General features: G+C 34.2%; 1 protein-coding gene and 1 long non-coding RNA gene across 2 annotated transcripts; both read left to right on the top strand.

Annotated features, from left to right (window-relative positions):
- The first annotated feature begins 842 nt into the window (after window positions 1-842).
- Window positions 843-11614, top strand: LOC110897884 (short-chain dehydrogenase TIC 32, chloroplastic). The gene is made up of 8 exons (XM_022144617.2): window positions 843-1056; window positions 5103-5334; window positions 5423-5502; window positions 6245-6395; window positions 6499-6577; window positions 6663-6747; window positions 11227-11273; window positions 11372-11614. Exons 1-8 carry the CDS (start codon window positions 951-953, stop codon window positions 11534-11536), a joined length of 945 nt encoding a protein of 314 aa, XP_022000309.1. The 5' UTR covers window positions 843-950; the 3' UTR covers window positions 11537-11614.
- Window positions 1737-3204, top strand: LOC118485438. The gene is made up of 2 exons (XR_004876111.1): window positions 1737-2678; window positions 3007-3204. It is a non-coding gene; the product is annotated as an uncharacterized LOC118485438 (long non-coding RNA).
- Window positions 11615-12162: the final 548 nt, after the last annotated feature.

The raw sequence follows: 12162 nt of genomic DNA on the forward strand, positions 1-12162 counted from the left end.
TAATAAAATAAACCAATTTTTGGACACGTGTCATTCATTTGAGGTATCCTCAAATCTATATTTATCTAAATTAATAAATAATAAATTAATGTTAAATCTTATCATACTTTAATAAAATATTACCCTCAAATATAAATTGTTAATTTAATATATTTTTAAAATAAATATCTCTCTTATCTACTTATCTTATGTTAAATATATAAATAATAAATTAATATTAAATGTTATCCTAATTTATTAAAAATATAACTTTTTTATTATTTGGTATACAAAATTATGTTTATTCAACTTGTGTAAAACGCGAGGTTTTTAAGGATATAATTTTTTTGTTATTTGGTAGATTTTTCAACCCGACTATACACGGGTTTTTTAAAGATACGACGTTTTTAGTATTTAATATACAAAATTACATTTATTTAATCTGTGTAATACATTTAGTTTTTAAAGATATAACTCTTTTTTAGATCTATTCAACATGTGTAATATACGAGGCTTTTAAGGATGTAATTTTTTATTATTTGGTAGATTTATTCAACCCGATTATACACGGGTTTTTTAAATATACGACGTTTTTAGTATTTAGTATACAAAATTACATTTATTTAATCTGTGTAATACACATGGTTTTTAAAGATATAACTTTTTTATTATTTGATATATAAAATTAAATTTATTTAACCCGTACAATATACAGAGTTCATAAAGATATAACTTTTTTATTATTTAATATATAAAATTACATTTATTCAACACATGTAATAAACGGGGTTCTAACCTAGTATTATATATAATATTAAGATAAAACTATAAAGAAATATATGGTTGGAAGGTGTAGTCGGTATTATTGCGTTGACATTCTTAGACAATTAGTGTTACAACCTCCTTGTTTATCAATAAGCTAAGAACAAGTTATTGATGATATAAACAACTTCATCATATGATTTAAAAGTATGTGGATCTTTGGAAGAAAAGGTTCATCTGGATTTTCAGCATCTTCAACAGCTGAAGAAGTTAATGAAGGAATCAATGGATCTGGTCTCACCGCCATTGTTACTGGTATGATTAGCTTTCTTGAAGGTGTTTATATAAATTCTTGTTAGTAAATAAAAAGAAGTTGAAAGCTTTACCTGTATAGAAGATCAGTTGAACTCATGAGCTTAAAGATGAAATTTTTGCCTGCAACGTTTACTAGGTTATTCTTTAACACCTCAAAGATGAAATTTTCTTTTCTTCCAAGTTTTTATAATAATATGATAATTAAATTATACATTACAATGATATAAGATAAATATGTTAATGTATTACGTATTTATCTATAGTTATGTATAGATTAATAAAGTGGATATATTAATATGATATAATAATAATATGTATTTATTTGTTGTTGTGTATAAATTAATAAATTGTATATCTTTAATATGATATAATAAATCAAACTTATAATAAAAGACTCCAAATAATGACACATGGCATTCTCTCCTTCAAACTTATAATAAAAGACTCCAAATAATGACACATGGCATTCTCTCCTTCAAACTTATAAATTTTATATATATTTGTTTAATAAATTTCTTTTAATATTAATTAATAACCAATATATACATATCACTTCTTTTTATCCTTATCTTTATCTAAAATTAATAAATAACTTCAATTTTGCAATTTAGACCATTTGTTTTTTACTTTTAACCCAAACTTTTTCATCTTTTTCAATTTAATCCCAACTCTTTTTTATTTTCAATTTTGGTCCACCATAGTTTTCATATTTCCCAAGTTTTTTTCGTTTCGTTCTAAATTTTGTAAGTTAACGCATCGCAACGTGCGTGTGGGGTTCAACATTTTTTCGTATATTTTTTTTCCCTTTGACTGACCCGTCGCGTCACATCTATTTTTCTGTGTTTGACAAGTTCATCCAACACGCGGTTCCTGGATGGACTTAATTATTTTTTTCTATGTTTTACGTTTCAGTTTAATTTCTCGGCAACGAGCATGCATGATTCAAAGATTTTATGTCTACTTTTCGCTCGATATTATTTTTTTCCCGTTTTTATTTATTTTGCTTTTACGAGCTTTTCCGGTGTTGGTGGTCGCTGACAATGATATAATTTTATAATAACCGCTGCAACGCATAAGAGGAGTAGGAGAGAATGCCACATGGTATTTTCTAAGATAAACCTAAAGAAAGAATGCCATGTGGCATTAACTTGATTCTTTTATTAATATTAGATGATAATTAAATTATACATTAACTATTTATATTATTAATTATTAATTTATAGTTTTAGTTGAAGATAAGGTACAAATAGGGCTGAGCAGTATACGGTTCAGAACCGTCAGAACTGGGGAACCGAACCGGAACCGCTAGATCCAAACCGTATTTTTGTATATAGGGTCCGGTTCCGGTTCTTGAATTTGGGTAAAAACGGCTCCCGGTTCGGTTCTGGTTAAAACCACAGTTCTGGTTAAAGAACCGCTAGAACCAGTTGAGATTATAAATATTTAAAATCCTATTTTATTAATGGGCTTTTCAACATCATACGACCATCCCAATTCTTATTCCCTCCTCTTATATCCATTCCACGATCTCATCTTTCATTTTCTAATTCTTCTCCATCTCTCAACTCTAACCCTAATTGCTATCATACAAGTTTATCTCCATCAACACCCTGCAAATACAGGTACGCTATTCTACATGACCCTTTTTTATGATTGCATATATTTTCTTTCTAGATGTTTTCTTTCTGATACATATAGTTTTCTGTATGTGAAAATAAAAATTGAACAAAAATAATCAAATCATTGTTGATCGAATTGTAAATGTGTATACAAATAGTGTATCGCTTGGTAAAATACAGTAGATGTATTACTGATCAATCTATTCACGTGAACCAAATAGTTTCTAAACATTTAACATTTTTTAGTCGTTTAATATTCCTGTTAAGAAATTGGTGAAAGTTATTGGCTATTCGTATATTTTGATCAACTGATTTTGTTAATCACGTGTAGCACATGGCTACTTTTGAAAAGAAGCTAATTCAAGATCGAATGAAGTTTGAAGATGTTTGTTTTAATTGTTAACACGATAGTTGTAATAGTTTTATTTAGAGTTTGTTTTATGGCTTGAAATATTTTACTGTTGCTTCGCTACTTTTATTTTGGTTGGTTTGAACTTTGAATGTTGCAACTCTTAGTTAATGTTTTAAATGGTTTGATTCGTTTTTATTGAACTGTTAATTTTAGGATTAAAGTGTCAACCGGTTCCCGCGAGAACCGTTTACACGAGAACCGTTTAACCGGCTCGGAACTGAACCGGAACCGTTATAATACGGTTCGGTTCCGGTTCTTAAATTTAGCAATTAACAGTTCCGGTTCGGTTCTGGTTCGGTTCGGTTCGGTCCGGTTCTGAACCATTGCCCAGCCCTAGGTACAAATATATTTGGTGGACCAGATTAATTTACAAACTTTTCTTTGGGTCGGATTGGATAGGCGGGTTCTGTTATACTTTGATGATATCATCAGGGTTACATAAAAGATGTTTATATATAACATCAAATCATACATTTAATTTCTATATATACTTTGTCACTTATCTAATAGTCTAACAGGTTTACTGGGCGGGTAGAACTTAAGGTTAATTAAAAGTTGATGTTTTCTTAGAGTTGTTAAAGATACGAAAGTGGGATCACTTGTTTAAATCTCGAGGGTTTTACTAGTTCATATGTCAACTAGTTGATGTTTAATGGATTCAGTGACAAGTGTGTAAGTAGAAATCAAGTGGAAAGGCGGTTTTATAGCCTAGCGGCATCTTAGGGGTGTGATAAAGCTTTGAGACCAATAGATCCTGGGTTCGATTCCTACAAAGGGGGTTTTACTATATTTATTGGGTTTTCTTCCTGAATTAGTGTATAGGCATTACGCCTAGTGGAGATGGATATGATCGGATGGTTCTGCTGGTGGCACGATGATACTCCAGTGGTCCGTCAGTGATCCAAATTTGTCATTAAAAAAAACGAAAAAGAAATCAAGTAGAAAGGGTAATTTTGTCCTAGATTAAAACACATGCAAGTCACATGCCTACAAACATCCACATGCAAGTCACATGCTACTTCTCCAGTGTTTTAAACGTCCGTAATTTTTTTATACGTCATTTGTTTTTGAAAAAAAATTGTACCATAAAATCAAGCGTCTTTTTATCTTTAATATGAGTACCTTATTGTTATACTTTTCAAAAAAAAAAAATCAAAAACCCAGCTGCGTATTACACAATGGACATAACGTAAAAGACACAATAGAAAAGTAGACCAAAAACACAATCGATGACAACGGATAAAAGACACAATGGAAAACAGACTAAAACACAATGGACATAACATAAATAGGGATGAGCATGGTACCCATTCGGTGCCGAACAGGTACCGGTACTGCTACCGAAAATCCTCAAAAGTGGGTACTAGTACCGGTACTGAATATACCAGGTACGGTACGGTTCAGTACCGGTATTTTAGTATACAAACCGGTAAATACCGGTACCGTACCGGACTTGTACCGAACCGGTATCGAAAATGTCAAAAGTCGGTACCGAATTGGTACCGAAATGTATCCGGTTCGGTAAATTCGGTACCAGTACCCAGTACCATTTGCTCATCCCTAATGTAAAACACAACGAGTGTGAAACTAAAAACACAATGGAAAGTAGACTAAACACACAATTGATGACAGCAGATAAAAGACACAATAAATAACTAACTAAACACAATGGACAACAGACTAAAAACACAACGAATAGAGGACTAAACACAATGATCAGAACCTATAACACAATGTATAGAAAACTCACCCAGTTGAAAAACACAATAATCAGAAGAAATAACACAATGTATACAAAACCCAAATATAACACTTCAACTTAATTCATGACAAATTGATGCTAGCACATGTCTCTAGGTCATTTAAACTTTTTTCCTTTTCAAATAAAATCACAAATTAAAACTTCTATGCAATTTATAAATTTCCTAAGTTTTTATAGAATTTTTGGTTTGGCTATTAACTAAATCCTCATCATCGTAAGTTGACCCTTAATGTATGTGTATGCACACGATTAGGAGCTACAAGTGGTATCGGGTCTGAGACAACACGGGTGCTTGCCTTAAGCAGAGTACATGTTATTATGGCAGTAAGAAATACAGAAAAAGCGATACAAGTTAAAGAAACTATACTTAAAGACATACCAGATGCTAAAGTCGATGTAATGGAGTTAGATCTCAGCACTATGGCATCCGTGCGGGACTTTGCAGCCAAATACCGGTCGTCGGGCCTTCCCCTACATGTTCTAGTGTAAGATACCATACCTTACATAAGCTGTGGATTGGTCAAGCAGGTTAAATATCGAGTTCATAATTGTGGGGTCTTTTTTTATTGCAAGTAATAATGCAGGTGTTTTGTCTCCACAATTCAAGCTTTCGAAGGAGAATATCGAACTCCATTTTGCGACTAATCATTTAGGTGTGTTTCACTTTTGTCATGAATGAAGTTTCTTTGAAAGTAGGTTGTTTAGGAACAAAACATGTACTTCTGTGGGCAAACTCATAGGAAAGTAGGTTTTTTGTATTTGTAAGTCATTCACTTACCAGGTGGTGGTGTAAGGTGAAGTGAGTCTTAAAATTCTAAAAGAAAAATATGTGTTACTAATTTGGGCTTTGAAATTGTTGATGGTAGAGCTTTTGGTCTAGAACTATGCGTAGATAGATGATATGGGAATAACAAAATTGAGAGCAAAATACATTTTTTTACAAAAAAAGACCCTAACTTTAATAAATACAAGCCTTGGGTCCCTAAAGAACTTGAGCAACTGTGCATTTAACCCCTATGAGCAAACTCGAGGCAAAATGTTTATAGAGTTTGTTGGTGTGGTAAGTGAACTCAGCAAATTCACTGAGGTGGCAAGTGAACTTCATAGAAAGTCTTTCTGGATTACAGTTATGAACTTGTGATCTAAAAAAATTATGTGGAGTTCGCTTGTTTCCCAAGAGAACCTACCAAGTTCGCTTGTCACACCCGTTAACTCTAAAAAACATCTTGTCGTAAAGACACTGACTAGAAGTACATGAAGTTCCAAAGAACTCCTAAGTATCAGTCCTGTTACTAAAGGTACAACGTACTTTGGCAACAAGTTTGATCATGTATTTGTTACTAGAAACAACAATTGAGAAACCCTAATTAAAAGCATCAATTCTTCGGTTTCCAGGTCATTTTCTTTTGACGAATCTGTTACTAGAGACGATGAAGACAACTGCATATGACCAAAACATAGAAGGACGAATAATAAACGTATCATCTGAAGGACATCGTTTGACATACAGTGGAACTTTATCTAATCATATAAATAATGAATCAAGGTTAACAAAACACAAAATCGTTCTCCATACGAAACAACCTTTTTGCAAAACAAATCGAGTTACCGGTTTTATATGCATGACAACGCATGCATTATACATGCAGGTACAATCATATATATGCTTATGGACTATCAAAATTGGCGAATATACTTCATGCTAACGAGCTAGCAAGGCATTTGAAGGTGCTTTTAGTCATTTTGATTTCTTTAACTAGTGTTAGACTGGATGAGAGATTGATTATATATACTGACCCACCTTGATCGTTAGGAGGAGGGGGTCAACATCACCGCAAATTCATTGCATCCTGGATTCATCAACACTAATATTTTTCGTGGCCACAACATATTCATGGGTACGTGTATGGTTGTAAAAATCATTAGACGCTAGTTAGGTATGGACTATTGGTTAATCATGATAAATCGGATTGGAAATTTACAGTTAATCTTTCAAACATACATATATATATATATATATATATATCGAAACGGGATCAGGAGAAAACGCCCAAAAATGCGAGAACGGTGAGAACGCATTCTGGCCAAACGCGTGGCGCGGGACATGATCAGGGTCCGAGGGGTTTTTTGTCTTTTCAATCTTCTTTTATTTTCCCAACGCGCTATAACATTTTCTGGTGTCTAAGATTTTTCTGGCGTTAATTGTATTTATTAAACTTTTTGGCGTTGAATTAATTGTTTTTATGTCACATAGATAATTTTTTGGCGTTATAGCGTTTTCTGGTAATTTTTTTGGCCTTTTGTGGCGTTTTGTTTAATAATTCACCACGAGTCATAAATATTTTCATAAGATTACAATAAGACCAAATGTTTTTTTGGCGTTTAGTGAATTTTTTGGCGTTTAATACATTTGACAAGGTGGGTCAGTATATATAATCAATCTCTTCTTGATTTATTTTGGCGTTTTGAACCTTTTTTGAATACCTTAGCTAGATGCCAACTTTCCTACATGAACCCGTCTTTTTCAGACGAAGCTGTTTAGTGGCATCCTGTTTTTTGGTGTGATGTTCTTGTTTGGTGGCATGTCATTGAAGATCAACTCTTGCTTAATGCTATTTATAATAATTGAGTCCAAAATAGCATTTTACACTTGTGTTGATCCCTTTATTCCATGCCGATATTCATCAAGAATAAAGCTCACATGATGGCATATCACTGTCATCAGTCTCTTTTTCTTGAATATTTGTCCATCTCGTTCAGCAAAATATTATTGAGATAACCCCCTCAGGAGAAGAATCCATTCAGTGAAAGCTTTGCCATCTGTGGTTATTTTAACCAACATTTTTTGGCGTTTCAAAGTGAGTGGTTTCAAGAGGATTTGGCGTTTGTTTTTCTGGGTGTGATCAATTCATTGTGTATAGACCTCTCTCTTATAGGAGTTTTTTGGCGCGTAGTTTAGGCGGGATATTTTTATTGTAATAAATGATAGTAATAAAGTAACTGTCTTTTCAGTTACTGTTTTTGTATTTACTGTTTTGATCAGCTTTATCAGTGTATAGGTGATAGACGTCCCATCTTCTAAGTTTGGCGTTTTTTTTAAATGGCATTATGCAGACCAAGATGACAAAATACAATAACGGAGAAAATAAAATATTAAAACCCTTCGTCAGAAGGTACTTTATCCGAAAAGTATTCATCACTTGCGTCATCTTCTTCCTCGGAGTCTTCATCTGGATCTCATCCATGTCATCACCTTCACCTTCATTGGCTTCTAGTTCCTGAAGATTCTGAAGCCTCCACTTGAACATGTTTTGCATTAACTCCAATTTTGAGTTCATTTCTGTGTTCAAACAAGTGGCGTTATGCAATTCTTCCATGAAACCAAGCCCCTACTTTGTCATGATGTTTTCAAGCAAGTAGACTTCCTGCTCTCCGTTGTCATATATATAACAGTCACCATGTCTGTTTCATCATCAAAATGCCATGATGTCATGGCAGGGTCCGGCTTTACATCTGCTTTGATTGGCCCAAATTTCCTTGTTAATGCTTTCATAAGCATATGTGTTTCATGGCATTCGGTGTCCAGAGCGATGCCAAGGGATAAGATACCCCTATGTACCTCTTCTTCCATCTTCAAAATAGCCTTGATCGTCCTAACATACACCCTCCTTCTATTGTCAAAACGCAGGACGAATCGCCTGATTGCAAGAGTGTATCTCCAACAAACGATTGTTGCCATTTTTGGTGTTTTGGTTAAGTTGGCGTTTTTTGTTAAAGATGTTTTTTGCGGAAATGGATAGATTGAAGTGATTATGGAAGGGATGTTTTACGTCGTTTATATAATGAAGTTTTTGGCGTGTAATTTAGGAGGGAATTTCTTCTAATAAATGTTAATAACTGAAATTCAGTTACTGTGTTGTTTCCTCTTCCTGCAATATCCAACGCGTTTAATCACCATTTTGGCGTTTTGTTTTTAATGGCGTTTTATTTATTTTTGAATGGCGTGTTATCATTTGATGGTGTTTTGAATTTGAGCGGTAAAAGACCATTTACCCTTAATGAAGCGCGTCCCACATAATAAAATTGATGTTATTTACGAAAACGCCGCCGCGCAATCTAGTCCATGGATTGTTTTGATTGGACGACCCATAAACGTTCTCACCGTTCTCACACTTTCAACCGTTTTCTCTAAATCCTGACCCTATATATATATATATATATATATAATCTTACATAGATTTAATACTTAAGGTAATTACAACTTTTGAACATATGGCATAGGTCTTTTAAAACTGTTGTTGACTATTAAACCAACTCTCATCCACTATTTATAATAGCCATAGATTTTTCTTGTCTTAATAGTTTCATAAAAAAATTACACCTAAAAGCAATCATTTGTTTTTTTAATTGAAGTACGGTTTTGTTATATTTTTTTTATTTAAAAAAAATAAGATGTTAAATGACTATTGTAAATTGCTCATATCCTCCTTATGGTTTTCTTGATTTTTGTCTTTAGTCCTCATCTTTCAAGAATTACAGGTATTGTCCCTATGGTTTTTAAGTGGGTAACAACTATGGTCCATAGCATTAACTTTTGTTAAGTTTTTCAGTTAAATAGGTGTGAAATGATAAAATTACCCTTTATATTATAAAAAAATTAAAAAAATAAATTGAATATAAAAATAGTGGGACCCATATTTTACTAACAAAACTTAAAGTACACCAACCCTAGCCCCCTCCCCACGTCTCCCCCCCCCCCCCATTTTCTCATGGGCAACACCACAATCCGACAAAACCACCACCATTGATGCCACTGTAAGGGGGGACGAGGCGCCCCGTTGTAGCCCAACTTTGACGCGAGGACCGACGTGAAACACTGCCGCCGATGTCAACTTTGACGCGTGGTGAAAATTTAGCGTGATGATGAGCACGTGTGGAGAAAGAATTAAAAGCAGAAAAAGAATTGAAACCATCACTAGTGATGGACATTTCCACTAAAATCCATCACTAGTGATGGAATAATGTTCGATGACATGGCGGAAATTGATTGGATGTTGTGATGATGAGTGTGTGGTGAGTGATGGGCGCCCCTACCCTCTAATCCATGTACAAACCTTGACACCCATCCCCATCCGCCTAAACTAAAACCACATACCTAACCGTCATCGGTAACCAGTATTTGATTCTCACCCACCACACATCACCGTCGCCGATAATATCCCTTCTCATCGCCATTGGACCACCCAGCGTATGCCAAATCAAGCTAAACCTACAAGGTTGAATTAGAGGGTGTGACAAGTCGATCTTGTTGGTGGGAGTTGAACGTAGGGCAGAAAGAGGTGGTGGGTAATCGATGTTGATGCGAAAGTAAAGATGAGGTGGTCTGGTGGTTGTGACGGTTGCAGATGGTGGTGATTGTGTCAGGTATGGTGGTTGTTGTTGGTTAGGGCTTCAAATTAGGGGAAGGGGGAGATGGTGGTGATTGGCGACGATAAGGATGTAGTTGAAAGTCTTGAAACAGATGGTGGTCAGGCGATCCTCATGGTCTATGGTGGTGTTTAATTGATGGTGGTTGAAGAGGGTGGTGATTATGTTAAGTTGTACAATGGTAGAAACGAGGGCGTAGTGGTCGGCGATGGTGGCAATGGTGGTGTTTGGCCAAATTTCATATCTCTACAAAAATATTGGACTTAAAAAAGTGATTGCAGGTTGTAGTTATGTTGGAGGGTGTGGCAATATATGGTTGCAGGTGGTGATTTTGGAATGAAGAAGCGGTGAGGGTAGGTGGCCCACTTGAGTTTAAATAAATTTCTTCTTTAGTGTTTTAATTTTATATTTATATTTACTAATAAGCATTTTTTGTAATTTTATACACACTTAACTAAATAATTTAGTGTTCATCCAGTGTAAGGACAATTCGAGTAACAACTTATCAAATCACAGGAAACATACATGTAATTTTAGAAAGTTGGGGGACTAAAGGTGAAAAATTGGCAAACCACACGGAATATCCGGGCAATTTACTCATGTGATTATTAGTGTCTATGTTCCTCGTCAGATGGTGGGGGCACCCCTTTGGAATATATGTGTATAATAAACACACACACAAAATTTTATGTATATGTTTTTTAACTTATTAATCGGAAAGGATTAATAAGTATAAATTTTAGAATACTTCAAAGATTTTGACCGAACTTTTGTTGTCTATGAGTGCCTCTAACTGATCTATTACCGGTTTTAGGTTGACTAGGTGAAATTTAATTGGTAAACTATTGATTCATCATCGATTAATCCCGATTTTTACAACACTACCGTACAAATGTTGACTAGAAACTTGTTTTAAAGATCATGCTTATGTTGATATGTTTCTGTCACAGTTATCTGTAACAAGTTTTTGAGGTACTTTATAAAAAATGTTTCACAGGTATGTATTTTAAGTTTGTTTTAGCATATACATTCATTAGATATAGTTCTGTATGGTCGTTTATTTAATTAGTTTTGGTGTTCTCACCTCTTTGTTAGGGTGCGGCCACGACATGCTATCTAGCTTTAAACCCGAAGGTAAAGGGCATTACGGGTGAGTTTTTTTCTGATAGTAATTTGAAAAGGCCGTCATCGCGTGCAAGTGATCAAGAGTTAGCTAAGGAATTGTGGAAGTTTAGTATGGGATTGACTAGTTCAAAGTGAGTAAAGATTTGGTTTGTTGATGTATATGTTATATATTATCCTTAGTACTTCAAAATTTTCAATTAATATGTATTTATAATGTCGAACCCCGGCTTTGCGGAAGCGTGGGTTTATTTGGTGTGACTTCTTAATACCATAGCATAATCACAACAATGCTATATGAAAATAAAACCATGATGTTCATCCATTAATTCAAGTTTAAAAGTAAAACACGACAACATTGTTTAAAGAGTCGACACATGCAACGGATTACAACATGACATAATAAAAATCTTGTTCATACGACACGACTAAAAGACATGAATAAAACACAGTTTAAGACTTGCAACTCGTCCAGGCAAAAGTCACAATCCCTAAACTCGGATGACATCATTTCTCCTACGCAGCTTGACGACATAGCATACCTTGCCAGGTCCCTTAATTTCCTGAAATACATGTAGTTTGAAAAATCAATAAAAGTTGAGCGAGTTCATGTAAAAGTGAGTATGTTTATAAATCGTTAAAGTACGTCCCAATGTGTAAATGTTCCTGGTATGTAGCAATTAAGGAAAAGAGATCACCACTGGGTTGCAAAGCCACTGGTATGTGTGAAGTGATGCGGGAAAACTCAAACGTAGCAAATTTTT

This window comes from Helianthus annuus, chromosome 13 (assembly GCF_002127325.2).
Source record: "Helianthus annuus cultivar XRQ/B chromosome 13, HanXRQr2.0-SUNRISE, whole genome shotgun sequence".
In the NCBI taxonomy this organism is placed as follows: Eukaryota; Viridiplantae; Streptophyta; class Magnoliopsida; order Asterales; family Asteraceae; genus Helianthus; species Helianthus annuus.